This window comes from Canis aureus, chromosome 15, assembly GCF_053574225.1.
Source record: "Canis aureus isolate CA01 chromosome 15, VMU_Caureus_v.1.0, whole genome shotgun sequence".
NCBI classification, from domain to species: Eukaryota; Metazoa; Chordata; class Mammalia; order Carnivora; family Canidae; genus Canis; species Canis aureus.
Window position 1 is genome coordinate 1,480,816 of NC_135625.1, and position 24,246 is coordinate 1,505,061.

Here is a 24,246-nt window from a genome sequence, read left to right on the forward strand (position 1 = left end):
TGTGAAAAGACAACATATAGGCCACGTTACACTTTCTTGACTGTAGGACTTAACATAGAAAATTCTGATCTTGCTGAGAATTTAGAAGCACCGTTTCTAAAGAGTATTTTTAAACACCCACCTAAGAGCAATGGCAAAGATGGATCCAGACTCACATTAGCTCTTCGTAAACATGCATCACCAAAGATCTTACACCTAATAGTTGGTTTCAGCTCTGTATTATCAAACTATTAGATCCAAAGTTTCTGCCAGCTTGCTTCTTTCCTTTTTGTGTAAAAAAATCACGCCAGACACTTACCTAACTCTGCAGAGCTTCCTGTTAGTAACGTCCCGCGGGGGCACTGCCAGTGATTTGGCCTCCTCCTCCTGGGTCCCCTCAGCCACATCACTGAAACCCTAAAGTTCTCTCGGACAGACTCCTTTTCTCTCCTGGGATCCCGATTTCTACTATAAAAGCATCCTCCGCCCTCTGCACACCACAATTCTTGACGCAGAAGACGGAATGAAGAGGCGGCCGAGCCTGTCTCCTTTAGGCCACATGCTATTTTGATACCAACCACAATGAGTGAATTTGGTTCTTATTTCAAACGTAATTTCTGCATGGTCCTTACGTTTTCATGGCCCTGAATCTTTTCATTGCTCCCTGCTCGTGGCAGATCTGCCCTTCGCATCACGGACCTTCATCTGTATTCCATTTGCTTAGTACATCCTAGGGTAGTCGCTTTGCTGGCAAATTGAGTTTCTTGCAAAGCAGCTCATCTAACTGTCTCTGTTTCTTGGGTAGTTTCCCATTTGCTCCTCAATGGCATAATTTGTTCTCAAAGTTAAAGTTTTGGGAGGTTGTTCTGTTTAGGGGATGCCTCCTTTTTTTTTTTTAATTTTTATTTATTTATTTATTTATGATAGTCACAGAGAGAGAGACAGAGAGACAGAGAGACAGAGACACAGGCAGAGGGAGAAGCAGGCTCCATGCACCGGGAGCCTGACGTGGGATTCGATCCCGGGTCTCCGGGATCGCGCCCTGGGCCAAAGGCAGGCGCCAAACTGCTGCGCCACCCAGGGATCCCGATGCCTCCTTTTTAAAGTTGAAGCCATGGGATTATGTCAATTATTTTCTGGATTTTTTTTTTTTTTTGGAAAATATTCTTAGTGACTGCCTCTGCCTCCATTCTCATTATAAGTAGTTTTTTTTCCTCCAGCGCCATGCAGTCTACTCTAATAGTGTCCAGAAGAACCTGAAGGTCACCCAATGTCATTCAGTGTGGTAAAAATCCAGATTTTCTGGAGATCCTGACCATGGAAATGGACAAAGGAATAATTCAAACGACAAGAAATGGAAGGAAAATACTGCCAAGTCTGGTAAGCAAGAAGTCTGGGAGCAGCACAGAATGAAGGACAAGGTTAGCCACGTGTACTACTAAGGCACAAACCCCATTTGATGGCATGTGCTTTGGGGTAAGGTCTAGTGCAGCACCTGGGCTCATTTTACTTCTAGTTAAATATCTCACTGGCCAGAATTAACAGCATCTTACACAGCCTCTTTTATCCTATCTTGCTTTTGAGAAATATAATTATCGGCAAAATAACACAAAACTTGCTCAGATACACTAGTTACATACCTTAAAGTTCAGAAGCCTGTGTTCTATGCTCAAATTGCCTGGGTTTCCATTCGGTTTGTGATGCCAGTGATTTTACAATGTTAGACAAATTCCTAAATTGTTCTAAGTTATTTCTTATTGATGAATGGGAGTGATAAGCGCTTCCCATACTTTCTAATGAAGATTCAGTAAAATGGAAAAATGCCCTTGTATATTTTTCATTATCACTAAACAATATCATTCAAATTATTATATTCAAATAAGGCGTCTAGGTAACATTCAGACTACGGTGGTATCAGCTATCTACTTTATCCAGTACCCGCGCCAGATTAAGGATTGGAGCCTCTCTTCCCTTCATCCATTAGGCCACTGTAGGATTTTCTCTAGCACTGAGTTTACCTCTGTTCTCCTGTGTGTTTACCTTAGCTGTGTCTCTATGGGTCCCCCGGACATAGGGTCCTACGAGTGACTCTCTACTATCTACACATCACACTCTATTATTCAGGAGAGGAGATGCCTTTCATTGCCATAGTCCATGCACAGACACGCCTCATTTTATTGTGCTTTGCAGATATTGCATGTTTATAAAAATGAAGGTTGTGACAACCCTGCACTGAGCAGGTACCTTGGTGCCATTTTTTTTTCCAACAGATTTGCTCACTTCATGTCTCTATGTATCATTTTGGTTATTATAATATTTAAAAACTTTTCATTAGTATTGGAATTGTTACGGTGATCTGCGATCGGTGATCCTCGCTGTTACTGTTGTAACGGGCCTGGAGCACCACCAGCCGGGCCCATACGAGACCGTGAGCTTCTGTCATACGTGTTGCATGTGTTCTGAACGCTCTACTGACCAGCCATTCCCCTGTCTCGCCTCCTCTCCTCCAGCTATCCTACTCCCTCAGATAGAACGATATTAGAATTCGGGGTATTAATAACCCTGTAATGAGCTCTAAGGTTTCAAGTGACAGAGTCACACATCTCTCACTTTAAATCAAAACCTAGAAATGACTAAGATTACTGAGGAGGGCATGGTGAAAACCTTGACAGGCCAAAAACAAGGCCTCTTGTGCCAAAATGGCTAGCCAAGTTGTGAGTGTGAAGGAAAAATCCTCAAAGAAAATTAAATAATGCTGCTCCAATGAGCACACAAATAATAATAAAGTGAAACAGCCTTATTATTGCTGATACGGAGAAAGTTTGAGTAGTCTGAATAGAAGAATAAATCAGCTGGTTAGCGGGTTGGAGGGAAGAAGCCTTCTCCACCACGTGAAAGCACAGGTGAAGCAGCAGGGGCTGATGGAGAAGCTGCAGCAGGTCCTCCAGAAGACCCGACTCAAGAGTTCAGGAAGGTGGTGGCTACACTCAAGCCCAGATCTTCAGTGTAGACCCCACAGCCTTCTGTTGGAAGAAGATGCCATCTGGGACTTTCACAGCCGGACAGAAGTCAGAGCCTGGCTTCAAAGCTGCAAAGAACAGGTGCGGACTCTCCTGCGAGGGGCTCACGCAGCTGGGCCTGCAGATGGGAGCCAGGGCCCACCCACCCTTCTGAACGTCCTAGGGCCCCTCGGAATGATGCCACATCTACTCTGCCCGCGCCCCATACATGGAACAACACGGCCTGGGTGGTGGGACATCTGCTTACAACGCACTTCACTGAATACGAAACCCACTGCTGAGATCAAATGCTCCGAGAAAAGGATTTCTTTCAAAATACCGCTGCTCCCTGACCGTACACCTGGTCACCCAAGGGCTCTGAGGGAGACGGACAATGACATTAACGTGGTTTTCATGTCCGCTAATGCAGCATCCATCCTGCAGCCCGTGGATCAAGGAAGCATCTCAACTTTCAAGTCTTATTATTGAAGAAATGCATTTCATAAGGCTACAGCTGCCACAGATGATGACTCCTCTCATGGATCTGGGCAAAGTAAACTGAAAACCTTCCAGAAAGGACTCGCCATTCTAGATGCGGTTAAGAACACCCATGATTCATAGGAAAGGGGTCTAAATATCAACAGAAACTGAAGTTTGGAAGAAACAGATTCCAGCCCTCATGGAGGACTCTGAGGGTCCAAGACTTCCTGGAGGAAGTCACTGCCCATGGGGTGGAAGGAGCCAGAGAACGAGAATTAGAAGTGGATCCTGAAGTTGAGATTGCATTGCGGTGCTCTCACGATCAAACTTGAACTTATAGATGAGGAGCTGCTTCTTAGGGATGAGCGAAGCAAGTGGCTTCCTGAGATGGAATCCACTCCTGCAGAGGAGGCTGCGAAGATTGTTGGAATGACAACAAAGGATTTACAACATCACATAAACTTAGTTGATAAAGCAGCCCCAGGGCTTGGGAGGATTGACTCCACTTTGGAAGTTCTACTGGGAGTAAAACGCCATCAAACAGCCTTGCATACCACAGAGACACTGTGGAAGAAGAGTCAATCAGTGCAGCAAAGGTCAGTGTCGTCTTATTTTTAGAGATTGCCACAGCCTCCCCAACGCAAGCACTCAGCACCCTGATCAGCTGGCAGCCGTGAAACCTGAAGCAAGACCCTCCACGAGCAAAAAGATTACAACCCACTGAAAGCTCAGGTGGTGGTTAGCAGCTTTGGGCAATGAACTACTTTTGACTTAAGACACACACATCTCTCAGACAATGCTACTGCACATTAATAGACCACATTATCGTGTAAACACGACTTTTATATGCACTGGGAGACCAAAAAAGTCATTGGACTCACTTTATGGCAACATTTGCTTTATTGTGTTTTATTTTATTTTTATTTTATTTTTTTAAATTTTTTATTGGTGTTCAATTTACTAACATACAGAATAACCCCCAGTGCCCGTCACCCATTCACTCCCACCCCTCTCCCTCGTCCCCTTCCACCACCCCTAGTTCGTTTCCCAGAGTTAGCAGTCTTTATGTTCTGTCTCCCTTTCTGATATTTCCCACACATTTCTTCTCCCTTTCCTTATATTCCCTTTCACTATTATGCTTTATTGTGTTTTAGAACCAAATCCACAATCTCCCCAAGGTACGCCTGTATTAGGAATTAAACTTTCACGTCTCAGTGGTCGCTGTGAAACTGTATCTACTGACTTCTGAAATCTTTATGCTAAATTTATTACCCATTCTTTACTCATTGGTTTATAAACATATGTGGCTCTGTGTCACATCTAATTCTTTTTTAATGGTTTTTCTTTCATATCCTCTGCCTCTTCCAATGTTATTATTCTTTATATTTTAGATCCAGGTTCTACAATAGTAATGCTTTATGCATTATTGTCCAGACACGTTTCTTCCTCTTTATTTTCAACTTAAACTCCTTCTGAACACTCCCTCTCCCCAAAGCCTCTAAGACATACTGCATCACTCTGAAGCCATACTTCTGGGCACGTTGGCCCAGCCATCCAAGCAACATGTTACTCAATTTTTTCTTTCTATCTCTCTCTCTCTTTTTTTTTAAGAATGTATTTATTTATTAATGAGAGACACAGAGAGAGGCAGAGACATAGACAGAGGGAGAAGCAGGCTCCATACAGGGAGCCCGATGTGGGACTTGACCCCGGGTCTCCAGGATCATGCCCTGGGACAAAGGCAGGTGCTTAACCACTGAGCCACCCAGGTGTCCCTTGCTCAACGTTTCTACTTCAAAGTCCTACCTTCAGTCAGAAGACACCACAGAAAAGGTGAAGGCTTACTTGGGATCAGTAAGACCCCAGCAGACCCCATGATAGAGTAGCTACAGAAATTGGACGTGCCACTCAAACCCCCTGAGGCCACAATAACTCTCCTACCTAAAGAGACTACTCAGCAGCACAAACCTAATCCAATGAAGGTTGTCATTGCTTTCCATCATCACGATCATAGCAGAGACGCAAGTTTCTTAGATCACCTGGTTCCCCTCTGTAGTGTTTACTGACATGAACAGAGAAGACCTACCCCAAAGCAGCGCTGCCTTAAGAAGAGTGGTCCCCAATAACCAGACATCTCATAAGAAAGTTTGGGAAAGCACAGACGGTCTCACCCTCAACGCAAAGCCCCACACATAGTCCGAGGAAGTTCTGCAGTCTATGGAAACCCGTACTGACCACGCTCACCAAGAATGCGCATAGACACACACGCAGTACGTGAGCGGCTTTCACGTCCGGATGACAGTGATTTCAAGAAAGCAGGTGCCATTCCATGGATAAGAGGGAGCAACACTTTTTGGCCTTTGATTTTCTCCAGAATTACTACTTTAGTTTCATTCTCTCTCTGTTTCCACCCCTCCCCCCCGGTTCTCCTAAGTATTTTTTTCAAATTATCTCAAGTAATAAGAATAGATTTTTACTATTAAAAATTTACTGGTCCTGGCTTCATTCCTGAAGTGATTTCCAGCTGACAGAGAGTCAGAGGCTTAAACTTTCCAGGTTCTTCTATAGCTTTCGAGTGATTACAAAATTATTGAGATCCCATGAAAGGCACTTGACATGTTTTTCAAATTACTCGGAGATCTACAGGAGCGTTATGAATCAAGATACCTTACGCTGCCTATCCAGCAACTTCCTCATGTCTATTCACAAGATTTTTTCAGTGAAAAAAAATTTTCAATTCAATTCTTAAAAAATATCATGCAGAAAATTTACGCCTTGGGTGCAAGGGAAGAACAAATCACTGTTCACAGATTCCATTTGAAGTAACTCATTGTACTTACGTTGATTGATCTTATTCTCTTCCACTTATTGACACAATTTAAAAAGTTGTAAAAGATAAAGATAAAGTCTGTAATATATCTGAATATCATTTTGTGTGTGTGTGTGTGTGTGTGTGTGTTCTAGAATCATGATGGCTTTAAGTGCAGTGATAGCCTCAGCACTTTGTAAAATACTTAAGTCACTTAAGGCAGTATGTGACTTTCATTTATTGGTCAGATTAAAAAAATAATCCCTTCAGATATTTATGGAAGAAGTCCTAGTGTGAAATGGACCATTGAAACCCGAGGTAGGATTTAGTAGCTCTGCAGGAGCATTTATAACAAAAAGTGTTACACTTTGCCCAACTGGACTCTATTTTTAGGGCTCACATGAATGAAATAAATGCCAGATGATAGATGAATTTACCCAGACATCGAGTTTCCGTGCCACTCCAGAGTCCGTTTGCCAAGCACTCTCTGACGTGAGACCCCACAAGGGTGTAGCCCGTGTTGCACGTAAATATGGCCGTGGCTCCGTAAACCGTCAGTGTGCCAATCTTGTTACCATTTGGGGGAAAGGAGAGGCTTCCGCATGAGATCACTAGAAGGAAACAAAAAGTGCAGATTATTCTTTTGCTTAAAAATGACAAAATCTGCAGCCTTGATGTTTATTAGGGGCAGGGGTCTGTTTAGGGTTAGGTAGGTCAACCACACAGGAAGCTTAATTTTCCTTCACCTACACTTGAGAATGTGAGCATACAGAGCAGATTCCCAAACCGTGTGGTGTGTAGACATAATCATACACGCAGGCTGGTCAAAGGCATGGGCTGCCTGCCCGCCCTCCTGTGTGCGTCAACCATGAGAATCACATGGCCATCACCGGACACGGGTGTGGCCAGGAGGAATTAAGGAATAGGAGTGGTCTTCTGCGAGTCAATTAGCTGCCACACAAAACTGAGGAGGATGCCTTCAATGGAAGGCCTGTGTTCGTCATTGCTTTCAATGACCTACATGCTTCCCTGGGATCCTGCGCTCCATATAAATGCTGACTATGTGGGACATGTGGAGCCTTTCTGAAAATTAAAAAAAAGAAATAGAAAATCCAGGCCTTCAGTGGTTGCAGCTGGGGAAACCGCACATCCCCTGCATACACCTGTTTTCCCAGCATGATCATTAACAGAGTCCACTTCCAACCACAACTTGACTCTAGTTGGGGAGGTATAGTCAGTGATCACATTCATTATTGCTACTTACTGCAACACTCAACTCCCCGCTCTCCAAACCCAGAAATGTTTGAGCACAGAAAGTCTATGGAATCTCAGAAAGAAGGAAGAAGAAACCGTAAAGTCATCATGGCCGCCTGCTTTGCAGAGACTTACGTGTTTGAAGGCTACTCTAAGAAGACGGTGAAGGAGTTCTTGCCACACTAAGTGCGCTATCACGCACAGGGGGCTCAGGGCAAAGGTGGCAAGTAGCTAAAAATTATGGAGCTTCTAGGAATAGTAAACTGATCAGAGGCAGTAAAACCGTGATTAAGAACCCGGATTCTGGGTGTAGGCTACTCAGCGGAGACGAGCAGAGGGCTCGGGCTGCTTTGCCTCTGTCCCATTCTTTCAGCCTCTGCAAACATATCCCGGGAGTGAAAATGTTTTAGGTCTGTCCTCCACGGAAGTTCACTAGACTGTAAAGAAGAACTAATAGAGCAAACTCTTAGCTCTTCAGCAGCTGGATACTGGGGCCTCGGATGGTGGAGTTTCAGTTGGCAGGAAACCCAATACAGTAACGAGGATAGCAGCTCTAATTTGGAAAAGCTACTCTAATTGAAAGGGAGAACTCCCAACACACTCACGCACACAAACACGCACACACACTTTGTCAAACATCAAACATCCAAGGTAAAGCCTCATTTCCCTGCTCTTTTCTCCCTTCAAGTTTTCAAAATGAATTGTTTGCCCTTTTCCTTTCCATTAAAAACATATTCACGCACACGGTCTCAAGTGTCTCCTCTGCGCTGTCACACAGAGGATGCTCGGCTGGAGGCACCCTGCCTGCCCCCCGGCTCTTACTGCTACCAGGGATCATGTGTCTCTCTCCCCAGGGAAGCCTCCTTCCTCTTGTCTTCATTTCTAGCAGTGCATTTAAGCTGAAATCCTTGACTTGGAAAAAAACATCGCATTGTGACATAGCATTTCTCATACCAGTAAGACCAGTGTTCCTATTCGAATTGGATATTATTGGATCCATATATTTGGATATTATATGGATATTATTAGTGCATGTGGCAAATAAATAGAAGATCAAGAGTAGGGACTTTCAAATACAGTCTTTGCTGGAAAGGGTCTACTGAAGGTGCAGGTGGACATGAGCTGCAAACTCATGATGTGATGTGCCTAAGCATGGGGCCGAGATGGTTACCATGATACAAAGTCAAAGGACACATGATCCTTTTTAGGTATGTGAAGACCTGTTTTGGAGACCACAGTCTGGAATCACTGTCTCAGGCCCAGAGGAATGAAGCCAAGAAACCGGGATATAGGTAAAAAAGAAGGCCTTGCTCAAAGTGAAAATATTCAAACATGCAATCAACTGCCCCTGGGGTCCTGAGTGTCTCTCTAGAGTTATTTAATGCCAACTGGGCATTTATTCGTGAGTACATTCTGAAGAAAACTCTACTTTACGTTGTTCTGAATGATGGTCAAGGTCCACTCCAATATGGGATGGGGTGAGAATGTTCTTTCTTCAGTTTCTTACGGCAGATAAAACAGAGTGATGGACAAATATTCCCATGTGCTGTGTGCATGAATACATTTTTAATGGAAGGGGGAAAGGGAAAGCAAATAATTCATTTTGAGAACATATTGATCATCCAGGTACACCCCCAGTCAGAAACAGAAGGTTGTCAAAGACCAACCTGCCTACTCCACCATTTAATCCGGGTCTAATTTAAAGAGAGAACTCCTTAAATACACAGTTGTCAAAGCTACCACAGAATGGCAAATCAAGCTTACCAGTGTGTCATTTTAAATTAACTTTAAGTGAGAAATTAAGTAACATTTGAACACTGTGGGGCTTATCATGTACCTATTTAATTGTAAAGTATTCTACTTCTAGGATTCATTTTGGGTTTTTCTGAGTGTATGCTGGCAAGGTAGGGAAATAGAAGATAAGCAATTTAATCAGATTTTAAATATAAAATAAAATAAAAATGTATTATAACAATAATGACAAAAACATACCTTTATTTTTATTTTTTTATAGAACCCAAAAAATATTATATATGTCTTAAGGCTCTAAAATTTTTTCCCTTTATTTTTTGTTAATAATTAGTCATTACTGTTTATAGAAGTAGGGTATTATGTAAGGTGTAATTATCTTATTGCTATTTTAAATAAAGAAATAAAGTTCTTTCTCCATATAAATTTAAATGAATTAGTATAAATATATTAAAATAATTCTTGATTTGAATTTATGTTAAACATTTTGAAAAGGTCTTTGGGGTCTAGCCCCCTGTTATGTCAAATCCACTCCCTTTGGTGCTGGTAGAACCATGATGAGGTCATGAATGTATCCTTCAAGCAAACCAAAGTGAGATTATCTGTTGGGACTGACCCAGGGAAGGAGCCCTTAAGGGAACTGAGACCTTCCTGGAGCCAGAAATTTGAATCACAGGAGGGCCTGGAGGGGTGGGACCCCCTTGAAAAGAGCTATGCATGGCTCCTGGGCACTTTCCAGTCCAAAATCAGCCACAATGGAGGACTCAGACATCAATTTCATGGACAGAACTTCCATCAACAAACCAGTACTGGGAGGCCCATCTTCCCACTTGGGCCTCCAGATAAGGACGCAGCCCAGCCAACACCTTGATCTCAGCCTGTAGCAGAGGATCCAGTTAAAAAGTACCAAACATCTGCCCCTGGATAACAAATCTGTGTTGTTCAGATTATGTTTGCAATGACTGGTTCTACAGCAACAGAGAATGAAGGCAGGTCCTCAACAATGTTTAGCACTATGAGGTGCCTGGGATGAAAGATCTTGAGAACTTCACTGTCAAAGAGGCTGGGGTATACGTCCCATAGAGTTTTACAGAATGTCATTGGCAAGGGGCTTTCTAGGCTTCTGTTCTCTGAAATCACTTCCACAACATTTAAACCAAATAGAGGACTGGGGATGGGCGATGAAGACACCCAAGATTTTAGATCGCACCACAATCTGAACACAATGTTAGGCATTGTGCTAGCTCATGTGACATGTCAATGTTTCTGAAAAGAGAAGAACATCTTTGATAAGCTCTTTTGTTAATGAAAAACTTGCAAAAAATCAATAGAGATAGAAATTAATTGAAATATCAATATCAAGTCTTTTTGGGGAAGAAAACAAAAAAAAATGTTCAGTTTGGCCACAAAAGTGATAATAAGCTTTGGTATCAACTTTCCCTGCTCATTGATAACACAAACAACATAATGCATACCCCTGGGCACACATGCTGATCTGTAATCCTTGGAGAATGGTTGATTCCATGTTTAGGTAAGAAAAAAACTCAGAGTGAGCATAAAACATCCTGTCTTTATGAGAAAACAGGGACAGATTTAAAGATGTCAAAAGGACAAGATGAAGGAGCCAGGGAGAAGGGACTCACTCTGGCCACACCAGATGTTGTAAACTGCCAAAATTGATTTAAAAAATAAATAAAATAAATAAACAGAATAAACACACACACAAATAGCAAGCCATGATTTCACAGACCCCACTGATTCTGGAATAGGTCCCATGTCCATGATGACTTTCAAGAGACAAGTAACAGAGTGTGATAGAACAACTCACGCTAAGCAAAGCCAACCAACGGTCAGATGACAATTTACAAAATACATCTGTGTGCCACGCCCCACCTACGTGGATTTCTGGCTGTTTCTGGACCAAACTCAGTATTGGAATCACCAGATTGAAGTCTAATATTAGAGTCAGAGACAAACTTTCCAGAATTTCAGGAGGATGGAGCAAAAATACAATCTATGAATGCTAGAACCCAAGCTTTGCCTTCTTCCCCCAAAGGAAGGTAGAAACTTGCTGCTACGGAGTTTGCTTCCACAATCAGGAAGGCCTGATGGTTGAAACATGAGAGTCTCCTTAGAAGAGCCAGTTCTTCCGAAATGGAGATTTGAGCCCTTATTATAAAGGGTGGGGCGTGGCAAATACCCCCCATCCCCGACACGATCCACCCCAGTGCCCCAGACAGCTAGCAAGACGAGCAAAACCCAGACCAGGCCGTTGCATCCGCAGAAGCCCTGCGTGAGCTCCCCACCGCCAAGGAGTAAATGTGTGCCTATTTTTAAGACTCTGATTCCGGAAACTGACAGAAAGGACGTTGGCCAGAGAAGTGTGAGACGGGCAGCAGGCCGGGGCTCCCCAATCTTTCTCCTCCACGCTCCTTGCCGACCTTGCTGACTGTGTCTTTAATCACAAAGGCTGAGCTTCAGGGCAGATCCCTCTGAGGACGATGGGTGTGGGTGTGGGTGTGGGTGTGGGTGTGGGAAGGAGGGGATTCCTAACTCAGACAGGGAGGGACAGCCTGGAAATGCACTAAAGTCCAGTGACCACAGAACGACTCAAACCAGGACACCTGTGAGCATGACAAGGGGAACCACCGATAGTTTCTCTGGAGAACCGGCTCCGGGCAAGGTGGCCTGGGGACCCGGGGTGCTTCCACCTTGACTGTGAGCGAGCTCCTGAAGTCCATGGACTCTTCGTAATCTACCTTCGTGCTCATGGCAAAGAGCTCAGTATGTGCTCAGGGATCATTGGTTCCTCTAACAGCTGAATTAGAATGATTATATCAAAGACAGCAAAGCATTAACTCTTTTGTCCTTTTCCTGATTTTCTTCTGGTTTATTCTCACTAGGCTGTGTACTCTATACATTTGACACTGGTCTAACCACTTGTGTTTGCGCATGGTAATTTCCTGGGAACAACCCACTAAAGGGTGTGTGTTAAATATACCAGAATCAAATAGTGCTCTGAACACTAATATTGTTTCATTTTTCTATTTATTCATATTTATTATGAAACCCATGCAAAGGCTTAACTGCTCTTCTTGTACCTATGAGAATAGTAACCCCCCTTTTCAAGACAGTCATTATTTGAGCATACAATATCTTCAGCATAAATACTGCTTCCCAAGATCCTAATTAGAAGGTTTGAATAGTCAGAGCATGGAACAAGAGTTATCTTTTTAAACATAGGCCTGGGTTTGGTTTTGAGCTGATTTGTAATATTTGAGTATTCTAATATTTTAAAATGTACAAAATGCAATCATTAGTAAGGAAAAGACAATATTTGACATCTAATCCAGTACGCTCATATATTTTAAGCATGTCGCATAAAAATCCATATTCATCATTATAATGACAAGAAAGGCCATTTGGTTATATTATTAATCCACAGGACCAACCACTTACAGGGACGGGTTAAAAGGTGGTTGCCAGTGATGTCAATAACTCAGCACAGGTACGTTCTCTAGGAAGGACCCCCATCACTCACCTCGACACCTGGGCCTCTCTTCGCCGATGCTCCAAGTCCCGTTAGCTTGGCACTGCACGAGCCTCTGGCCCTCCAGGTAATAACCAGGACTGCAGCTGAGCACCACCTGAGCTCCATACTCACTCAGCGATCCCGAAACCAGTCTCCAGGTGACATGCTCTGAGAGCTGAGCTTCAATGCTGGGACATGTAACCGCTAGAAAAGAAACATATTTATGTCAATAAATTTTTTCTCAAGGGATTGGATCATGTTGGCTTTCTTTCTTTCTTTTTTTTTATGTTGGCTTTCAATGGTAATAACTTTTTATATGAATCAGATCTTGCTGCACAAAACAGAAGCCAGTACCTGTTATTGCAGGTACTTTCCTCTACTACCCACATGGTCACAGGGGGATGATCACGCATCTACAATGGATTTGGTAGCCTCACACTTCAGGGCCATGAGCAATCTTGCAGTGACGTTGTGATGGGAAGAGCTAAATCACATACACAAAGTTTCACAGTTCATTTGGATGGAAATTCTTCATCAAGTAAATGAGCAAACACGTAGAAAAATGCTACATATAACAGCCCTCAAGAAACTTGACATAGAGTTGAGTCATAGAAAACCAGCTTGGACACAAATGACCAGAAAATCATATGCCTTCTTTCCCTTCTTCCCTTTGAAACACATCTATGTAATATACTCTGTATGTTCCTGGATTTATAGGCACGTAGCTTTTGTATGCAGACTGCATTAATACTGTTTAGACACGTGCTTAATAGATCTCAAGGGACATAGTCTCTTCCTGCTCTTAGGAGAAGGCCTACAATTACAGTAACTACCTAATAAGGAGCAGTAGCTACAAATGAACAACAGTGATGACGTTAGTGAAGGTGGTGGTCATCCTCCTGGAGAGGGCTTCAAGGGGTCTGCAAATATGCTGAAAGTAGAAGCAAAATTTAATGTATGTGAGTATACACACACACACACACACACACACACATATTTGCTGAAAGGTACAATAATATTTGAAATGCATTTTACAAAGTTAGAACTCCTCTTCTTCAAGTATGAACATCCATCGCGGTAAACCACCATCAGAATGGACCCCATTGATTGATTTATTGAGCCTGGAAGTTTAGCTAGAGAAATCACAGCTTTTCCAAAATGATATCAATAAATAATTTTACTTATTTAAAAGTAAATTAAGAAGTAAATTCTATACAAGTTTATTTTAATTGAATTAGGCATATCCAAAGGTTACAAAAAACTCTTTGAATTTTCTATCAGTAATTTACCAACACTATGTGCAAATAAACTGAAAGGAAAGGACTTTTTGGTATTATTATGATAATATCAATGAGGTTTTAAAAGTGAAAAGGATTCTCTAATTTAAAAGTAATTCTGAGGGACGCCCGGGTGGCTCAGTGGTTAAGGGCCCGCCTTCAGCCCAGGGCATGATCCTGGGGTCCTGTGATCGAGTCTCGCATCAGGCTCCCCACAGGGAGCCTGCTTCTCCCTCTGCCTGGGTCTCTGCCTCTTTCTCTGTGTCTCTTATGAATAAATAAATAAAATCTTTTAAAAAATAAAAATAAAATAAAATAAAAAAGTAATTCTGATATCTATTTCTTTTAAGTATTTTTAAATAAAATGATTATCCAAAATTTATATGGATTCAAAAATAGATATTCAAAAGTCCTATATGTGAGACCTAAAACCAGAAAAACCCTAGAAGAAAACGCAAGCAATAATTTATTTGACATCAGCCGTGGAAACATTTCTCTAGGTGTGTCTCCTCTGGCAAGAGAAGCAGAAGCAAAATTAAGCTTTCGGGATTGCACCAAAGTAAAAAAGCTTCTGCACAGCAACGGAAACCATCAACAGAACAAAAAGGCAACCTACTGAATGGGAGAAGATATTTGCAAATGACGGATCCAATAAGGCCTTAATATCCAAAATATACAAGGAACTTAGATACCTCAACACAAAATAACCCAATTAAAACATGGCCAGATGACCTGAATAGGCACTTCTGCGTAGAAGATTACAGATGGAAAACACAGACACGAAAACAGCTCCACGCCGCTCGTCGTCAGGGGAATACAAGTCAAAACCACGACAAGGAGATACCAGCTGAGCCCTGTGGGAACGGCTACAATCAAAAACTCAGGAAGCAACAAGTGCTGGCGAGGACGCTGTTGGTGGGTGTGCAAGCTGGGGCAGCCGCTGTGGAAAACACCGCGGAGCGTACTCAAGATGTTAAAATAGGATCACCGTTTGCTCCAGTAATTCCACCAGTGGGCATTTACCCAAAGAAAACAAAAACCCTAATTTGAAAAGAGACATCCACGCCTAGGTTTATCGCAGAATTATTTACTCCAGCTAAGACCAGGGAAGCAGCCCAAGTGTCCATCCATCGTTGGACGAATGAAGAGGGCGCAGGGGGTGCACACACACACGCACACGCACGTGTACCCATTAACACTGGAACATTACCGAGCCCTCAGAAAGAATGAAATCTTGCTATTTGTGATGACACGGATGGAGCTAGAGGGCACGATGCGGAGCGAAATGAGGCGGTTGGAGAAAGTCAAACACCAGATGATCTCGCTCATGTGTGCACTTTAAGACACAAAACAGATGAACAGAGAAAAAAGACGAACAGATGGACAGGTTCGTGGGCACAGAGAACAAGTGGGTGGGCAGCAGAGGGAGGCGGGCGGGTCAAGGGCATTAAGGGCGCCTTAGGGTGATGAGCTTGCACACCCGAAGCTACTAGAGCCTGTATGTTCATCACAACTGGATAAAAAGTAACAAAATGTATCGGGAAATTCTCCAGGGTTCACCCCATGATCCAAGTCGACATTTTCTCGGGCTGCAGCACCTGCAGATTCCCGCAGGACGGTCGATTCGGAAGAGGCTTCCGTGCTTGAACCTGGGGATCTGGGTGGACTGTGGACCTGGGGATCTGGGTGGACTGTGGACCAGGGATCCAGGTGGACTCTGGACCAGGGGACCCGGGTGGACTGTGGACCAGGGATCTGGGTGGACTGTGGACCAGGGGATCCGGGTGGACTGTGGACCTGGGGATCCGGGTGGACTGTGGACCAGGGGATCCGGGTGGACTGTGGACCTGGGCCATCCGTAACGGCTTCCATCCCAGCACCGTTTCAAGTAAACTTCATTCCATTTCCCTAGGGGGTGTGCCCGGCTGTCCTCGGTGGAGTGGTCGTGACCCGCTCCCCTCCACCGGCGAGGGGCCCCCTCGGTGGGACAGGCCTTTCCGTGGAGCTGACACCACCTGCAGAGGTGGTTTCCAAGTTCTGGATGGTCACCTCCTTCTTCATGAAACTGCCACGCGGTGACCTTCGGGGTGGCCTGATCCCGGGTTGACTGTCTGGGATCCGGTCCCCCCGTGGGTGACATGTCCCTGGGTGCACACGGTCCTCTCAGGTGCTGTTCCTCAGCACAGCACCCGCCCTAAGCAGGTGCCGAGGGCACGCACAGGTGCGCGTGCTGGGAGCCACCAGGTGCCAAGGGCAAGCACAGGTGCGCGCGCTGGGAGCCACCGAGCCAGAAAGTGCAGCGGCCAAAGCTGCAAAACAAGCCCAGGCGGCCCCCCAAGAAGAGGGGGTGAGGGAAGCACAGGGCGGGGCGAGCAGAGGCCGCAAGAAGCGAGACTGCAAGTGCCTCTCGCCCTTGGTGCCCCCACCACGGGCCTGACGGGGTCCCTGTGTCCCGGGGCCAAGGCAGGCAGAGCAAGCAGTCCGGCGGCGGGGACCAGGCCCGGTGGTGGCCCTGCCTGAGGTGCCCGGGCGCCCGCAGACCCACCAGCGGCCCCCGAGACCCGAGATGCGGGGGTGGGGGGCCGGGGACGCTGGGGTGTGGATGTGGGGCCGTGGATGCTGTGGCTGGGATGGGGGGGGTTGCGGGGATGCAGGGGGGAGGGGGAGGAGATACGGGGGCTGCGTGGGAGGAAATGGGACTGGACTGGACACAGGACACCCCGCAGGCCCCAAGCACCACCCGCCTCCTCTTGGCGTTTAGTGGGGCCTGCAGTCCGGCTGCCTGGGTCAGAACCCGAGGTTTGCATGGGGACAGACCACTGGCCCAGGCCGTGCCTCCTCCTCCGGCACCTGTGTCCCCCCCCTGCATCTGCGCATCCCTCCCCCCTCGCACCTGCGCGTCCCTCCCCCCCCGCACCTGTGCATCCCTCCCCCCGCACCTGCGCATCCCTCCCCCCCCCGCACCTGGGCATCCCTCCCCCCGCACCTGCGCATCCCTCCCCCCCGCACCTGCGCATCCCTCCTCCCGCACCTGCGCATCCCTCTGCCCGCACCTGCGCGTCCCTCCCCCCGCCGCACCTGCGCATCCCTCCCCCCCCGCACCTGCGCATCCCTCCCCCCGCACCTGTGCATCCCGCCCCCCACACCTGCGCATCCCGCCCCCGACACGAGCAAGCCCTTCATTCCGCGGGAAATCTCGGATCGCCGGCCCTTAAAGGGCCTAAAAATTCGTCAGTGTTCCTCTCCTTGTGCTTTTTCCTTAAACACCTAAAAGTCGTCCTCACAGGTTTGAGAACCTGACAGTATATGACCAGGAAATGATGGTTCAACTGCTTATACCGTATGTAAAAAAGTCACGTCTCCTCTGACCGGAGACAATAAAAAGGGCAGCGACTCCCAGTATTCTTGTTCACAAAATCCGTGGCTACCCGCCAATTTATTTCATCCCGTGTTGCCTTGGACTCTCCATCCCACGATGCCCGAGAAACACGTCCTAAAGTGATTTTAGGTGTAGACGTTCTTTATAACTAGTCCTATCATATGTAGCAGCAGCAACATTTTGTTGTCATTTTGTTAATGATATATTGATTAAATCAAAGAGTAAATATTTTAAAAAATCATTTTAAAGGAAGAAAGCGGCATCTCACTGGCGGTGCGCTGTGCTGTACGTTTTAATAGACATTCATGATCCATTCGGGATGCACAGAGATGAGCCCTTCTTTGTTATGCATTATTGGGTTTTAGGAAGTGACGAGTTGTAGTGTCGCTTCTGTGGGTCCTCCCAGCAGCACGGCCAGAGGGGAGCCGGGGTCACCATGGGGGCTGTTTGTGGACAAGCTCACCCAGACCAGGCCACAGCCCTCACCTGTGTCCCGCGTGTTATTCCTCTGACCCTGTCGTTTCCTCCACCTCTAGAAACAACGCAAGAAAGTTGTGTTTATTCAACAAGGGACTGAAGCAAGTGACGCGGGCGTGTTGTATCAGTAATGACATGCTTTTAAAAGAAATGTCTTAAAACGTCACTTCATCTGGAAACACGTCGCAAAAGAAAGCCTTCCGCTTACGTAAACGTCATAAATCAGCGTTTATGACAATCACAAGTGAGTAAGTTGCTGGGTCAAATTTAGCAAAATTAAGTATTTTCAAAAGATAAATTAAAAAAAAATGTAGGTTTAGCTGGTTTGGTTGGAAGTGCACAGTCCTCCAGGTTACTCTGTATTCTCTCCTTAAAAAAAAAAAAAAAAAAAAAAAAGATCCTCTTCTATCACATGTTAAGAAAACAATTCCCATGGAACCAGCTTCTTGTATGTCGACAAATTCAAGAGGACCGGCGTCCCGGGCCGTCCCGGTATCTAACAGAGTTCGTAGCATTAAGTGACGCGCTTGACACGTAAGAACCCCGAAATGATGCTTCTCAAATCGGCTCAGCGGGAAGTGCAGCTACTCGGGGCCGCCCTGAGCGCACACGTCCTCGCACACAGACGCATTTTCTCTATCCTGCGGACATGTCAGTGACGACAAAGTACTTCGCATTTTACTCGAGAAACAGCAGCTTTCACGCTCGCCGCGAGTGAGTCAGAGCATCGCAGACGCATCCAGCCAGTGGCAAAGCAGGAAGGCCAGCAGTTGCTTTGCTTGGGATTCGCAGACGGCGACTGTATTCCCCTACACATGAAGCCCCTTGGCCTCCCGCCCCCATAAATTACAGGCCCTGACCATGCATCTGCTGGGAGAGGCCACCCAGCCCCGCCGAGCAGGGACGCAATGGCCATCTCCCTTCTAACCACAGGTGTCCCCCCTCCTACCCAATGCGGGTCAGGGCTTCTCATTACCAGGCTGGGTTCAAGCACATTTAATTACTTTGTAAAGTCACAATTAGATGCCATCGGAGTAAGATGAGCCTGCGAGTGTCCTTCCTACAGCGAGCTTTCGGCGAGCCGTTGAGCACCCGTCCTCACTGGACAGGGGAGGGGGCAGCTGGTGTCCGTTGTGGGGCCTCAGAAGCCAAAGAACCCGCAGCTTTGGCCGGATGAGCAGGAGCACGAGGTGTTGGGGAGGAAGCGCCTCCCGGGGGGGGGGGGCGAGGTGAAGGCCGCCTTGCAGGGTCTGCGAGCAAGCCCTTCCCGGGGACTGGGCGGGAGCACCGGATCCTTACAGAAATGAGCCGGTTTGGGATTTTTGTTTTAACCAAATGCTTAGTGTGTGAGTTGTGTAGGGTGAGAATAGCGATTTAGCAAAGCGTGAAACCACAGAGTTGTAAAAGCAAACTTTCTAGCAGGTGATTTATGGGTCACCTGAGAGCGATCAGCTTTTCACCATCACACACACAAAAAAAGGTCCGGACGCTTCAAAGCTCCTACCTGCCCCCTCCCCAGGATTCCCGATGGAATCCAAACCCTCAGAACGTTCTCACAGTCTGGTCCTGAAATTGCCACATTTCTTCTCCTTCTGGTGACTACGGCCTCTTTCAATTATGAACTTTTTTTGTAAAGCCTCTTGAGATCAGACATCTTTCTGCCCAGTGTTCTTAGGATTTTGCTGCTATGTTAGTTTTAATAAATATCCCTTAGTAGACTTGGACCCTCGAGCATTTACATGACTAACTGTGGCTGCGTCAACAACTAATATCCCGGCTCTGCCCATAGCTTAGAGCTAAACACCTGCCATGAGATCTGATCTCGGTGAGAAAACAGGAGCAATATTGAGTCAACCTCACCCGCGTAGTGATCCTGGCAAATGCTGTTCAGAATGGCCTGTGTTGTAGTTCTATAATCTCAGTTCCCTAGTGGAGCTACTTTCCTTTGATCACCTAAATGGCTTCCCTTTTAATTACAGCAAATGAGTCTAAACCGACCCCTAGACCCGAGGAAAGCGGCGCTGCTCACCTAAGTGCAGATGCACAACGCAAAATTCTGCTGCTTCGCCGTTTCATTTACTGCACTTTCAACAAGGGAATCCACAGCGGTGACGTCACCGACGGATCTCTCTTAAAAAGTTGGCTTTTCAGTTGCTTCTAAATACCCCTCAGAGGTTCTGGTTGTGGCTACGCGTCTTGCTTTTATTTGTATGTTTTATCAGTCCCGCTTTCTAGACTCATGGCCTCAGTAGGCACCCGTATCCAGCACGGAGCCAGCACCTGGTCAGCTCCTATCATGGGGAACATCCTTAGAGTTTTTTATGGAAAGACCGTCGTTTGCTTAAAAGCGTTTTATGCATTTGGTTAAGTAGTCTCTCCCATTTTCCCTACTGAGAATTGCCTCCTTGCATTGTTTCAAATAAGAATCTAACAACGCCTCCTGGGTAATTTGTAGGTTATGATGAGCGAGACCCCAAATCCTAAAATTACTGCACATAAAGTATCATTAATGCCATGAGAGCAGGACAGGAGCCCGTATGCTCTATTATGGAGGTAGACTGTACGGTCTGGGTTGGCATCTGCGTCAGGGGCCGTTCAGCTGCGGTAAAGCCTAATAGGAAACACCGTACGAATGGGTGGGGACGCCTGCCTTATTGGTCAGAGCCTCAATCCTTAATACTTCGGCTACAGGCTGGCACAGATCTAAAGGGAGCCAACAAAAGAGCGGGGAGCCATGGATGCTTCCAGAAAGTCGGCTGTGCGTTGCTGGAGAAGGGGGAGGAAGGCGCCCTGGATGCTGGTGCGTGAGAAGGCACAGCTTTAGGTTCAGCGTCGACGGAAGCGTCAGCTGCGTCCTCTGACTCCGGTTGGCACGATGGTGACGTCAGCACGGAATAAACGAGTTCTGCTTAGCTGCATTCCGCGTGCTAGGACCCCACACGAAAGGGTCACCTGGTGGGTGCATCACGGCCGAGCTCGCGAAGGGGCCGAACTGGAAACCATAGAACCTGCAGACTTCCTCCTTAGAGCAACCCCTAAATCGTTTCTAAATTCTTAACAGTTCAATGCATAACACCATATGTGGCACCAGGTTATTTTCTCCTTCGAAAGACTTCAGTGTGGGTGACGCATGTGCGGAAGCGTTCTTTTTGGGCAGCGCATGAACTGTGACATTTCAAGCAACCAGCATCACATCGTTTTGTGGGGGGAGGTATTTCGAGAACTCTTAGAGATAGAAATGCGTGTCCATGTTCCCATCTTCCCATAACTTTGGGTTTGCAATCATTATATGGAAGATAAAATGTCGATACTCCTATTTGGTGACGTTAATGAACTTCACCATCCGATGGAACGGGACAGGGTGATTATTAGTTCTGTACGGAATATTCAGAATGATCTCTAGTGCGTCATGTTGAACGCGCCCGTTCCTCAGATCTGTCGTACGAAACCCTGCACAAGTCCAGTGCGGACGATTGCTTTGCGTGTCAGGAAGTGCATTTGGCCGGAAAAGCCTCAACCGTCCCGCCTGAGGGGGTGAAAACCTCTCCTGTTCACGAGTCATTCTGGTCACATGGCAGCAACTTCGCAAAAAACAATTAAAAAAATGGTTCCGGGATCCCTGGGTGGCGCAGCAGTTTAGCGCCTGCCTTTGGCCCAGGGCGCGAGCCTGGAGACCCGGGATCAAATCCCACATCGGGCTCCCGGTGCATGGAGCCTGCTTCTCCCTCTGCCTATGTCTCTGCCTCTCTCTCTCTCTCTGTGACTATCATAAATAAATAAAAATTAAAAAAAAATGGTTCCCTTATGTGTTGCCTGACAGGGACCCTGATGTTCACTCCCCGGGAGCTTACGACAGCCATGAGCCAGACGGACAAATGCACCTGCCCCTGCACAGGTTACGCCTCTTAGAGATGAAGCGATTGAGTGTAACATCTCCCGATTCTTAGGAGCGACCCACGTGAGACCAGACCCAGATGTACCGCCCCGCACTTAAATGCCAGCCTTCTTTCTCACGTGTATCCGGGAGCCAAGGGGGACCCGTTCGTCACTCCCATTCAACCTCACAAAGCCGGACGAGGCCACGTCCAGTCTCTGCAAATAAAATAACAGAAGCAGGAACATCACGGGGTCAAACACAGCGTGTCCCGCAGTAAAGGACTGAGTCTGATCCGCTGTGACGTCTGAACTCCAACAGAGCAGCAAGATCCCAGAATGACATTTTCAAGAACAACATTTGTCTGACCCTTGAGTGCGGGCTGCAAACACCGCACCCGGGAGTGCAGATGACTGGGGCTGGGCACCGCGTGGGGGCTGCAAACACCGCACCCCAGGAGCATGTACAGAGGCTGGGGCTGGGCACCGTGTGTGAGCTGCAAACACCGCACCCCAGGAACTCGTACGGTAGCTGGGGCTGGGCACTGTGTGGCGGCACCGGGAAGAGCTTCCACAGGCTGGCCACCAGGCCTCGCCGGCTCGGGGAGCACAAACCCGTCCTGCAAACCTGGGCACCCCGACCTCAAGGAGCAGAAACCGGCCGAGCTTGTAGCGGGCATTCCCCAACTGTGCATGGGCTCCCCTAAGGTATCAGGACCTGGCGTCGGGGGGGCTCGCACCCGCCCCAGCCCCTCCCTGGTGCTGCAGAGGATCCGGGGCAGATCGTGGGTCCGGCTCCTGCTGCCCGCGGTGGCTCTGAACCGTCCGTCTGGCCTGGCTCTCCAGATCTGGGACCCGACACTGACTTGGGGGCAGGGATATACCTACACCTCGGATCCTGCACGTACCTCTTTTTTTTTTCTTTTAGCTTTAATATGCATGTTTAAAAAATATGTACACACATGATGATTATGTGTTTGGATCAAGTGGGACAGGACTTGCCTTCCTCGGCTCTGCTGACTCCGCCACGGAGGTCCCCTGTCAACGCAGAGTTGCGCTGGACGGGCCAGGGCCAGACCCAGGGCTTCAGTCCCGACTCTGCCCCGGACCGACCGTGCAACCTGGGGGGGGGGTTCCCAGTTCTCAGGGTCCCCGGTCCCCATCTGCATCATGGGGATAAGAGTAGTGCCTCTAAGGTCTGTGAAAGGACTCAGAGCCCAAAAGCATGTCAAATGCTTATGCCGGTGTCTGGCCCGGGGCGGGGCGGGGGCGGGGGCGGGGGGTGGGGGGTGGAACCTCTGTGATGCCAGGCATAGGGCTGATCTCCTAACACAGCGGTTCAGGGACATGGTTTAGGATGAAACCACGTTCCTGAAGGTGCTGAATGTAAGGATGACGTGCATTCTACCCTGCACATGGGGTAACCCATAAAGACAACAGCATAAGCGATTTTTAAGCCACTTTCTAAGGGACTGAGTGGATAAATATATATCCCCCCAAACGTTTTATGTACAATATTCTTTCATATTTACCAGCACACAAGTTCATCACACATATATAAATGTGGACACACACAGGGACACACCGTATCCACGTATTTATGTGTGTGTGACATGAACATGGGCCTGCGATGCAGACACGTACACACACGCACGTGTGTTGAGTACATACATGTGCGTGTGTTGCATGTAGATGTGTGTCTGCACATATGTATCCGTTGATGTGTACGTAGCTAGGCCGCCGAGTCACCAGGTAATTCATTTACATATGATCTTGGTTTTTCTTTTTTATTTATTTTATTTTATTTTATTTTATTTTATTATTTTATTTTATTTTATTTTATTCTATTTATTTATTTATTATTTTATTTTTAAAGATTTTTATTTATTTACTCATGAGAGACACAGAGAGAGAGAGAGAAGCAGACTCAGGCAGAGGGAGAAGCAGGCTCCATGCAGGGAGTCCGATATGGGACTCGATCCCGGGACCCCAGGATCACGCCCTGGGCCGAAGGCAGGCGCTGAACCACTGAGCCACCGAAGGATCCCCTATTATTATTATTTTTTTTAATCTTGGTTTTTCTATGTCGCATAAAGCATGTGGTGACTCTGACTCGTGTTCCCTTTCCCGAAACCCACAGCCACGGCATTTGATCCCGTGACCCGCTCGTGGGGTCTGCACCTGGAAGGTCCCCGGTCAACTGCCCATGACTGACTCGCGTCCTAACACCTGCGACTGAAAGAGAAGGCCTCCGTGTTAGGATTAGGACTTGGGGTTCGTTTCTCACGAGCGGGCGGCCGAAGCGGTTCTGCTTTGTCCTCAACTCCAGGCGCATCGGGCTTACCTGCCGGCCCCGGGGTCCAGCCGCCCAGGCCGCACATCCCCCCTCATCCCCCCTCGTCCCCCCACAGCTGTCCCGCCCCCCGCGGGGCCCGCGT

The 24,246-nt window shown here is 46.9% G+C and overlaps 1 protein-coding gene across 2 annotated transcripts in view; it reads right to left on the minus strand.

Annotated features, from left to right (window-relative positions):
• CSMD1 (CUB and Sushi multiple domains 1) overlaps positions 1-24,246 on the minus strand; it is a 1,870,054-nt gene that overhangs the window by 66,479 nt on the left and 1,779,329 nt on the right. For both annotated transcript variants that reach the window (XM_077848529.1, XM_077848528.1), the window contains exons 51-52: positions 12,812-13,006; positions 6,705-6,878 (exon numbers count right to left, since the gene is read on the minus strand). In XM_077848529.1, coding sequence (XP_077704655.1) covers positions 6,705-6,878; positions 12,812-13,006 — 369 coding nt within the window. The remainder of the gene's footprint in view (positions 1-6,704; positions 6,879-12,811; positions 13,007-24,246) is intronic.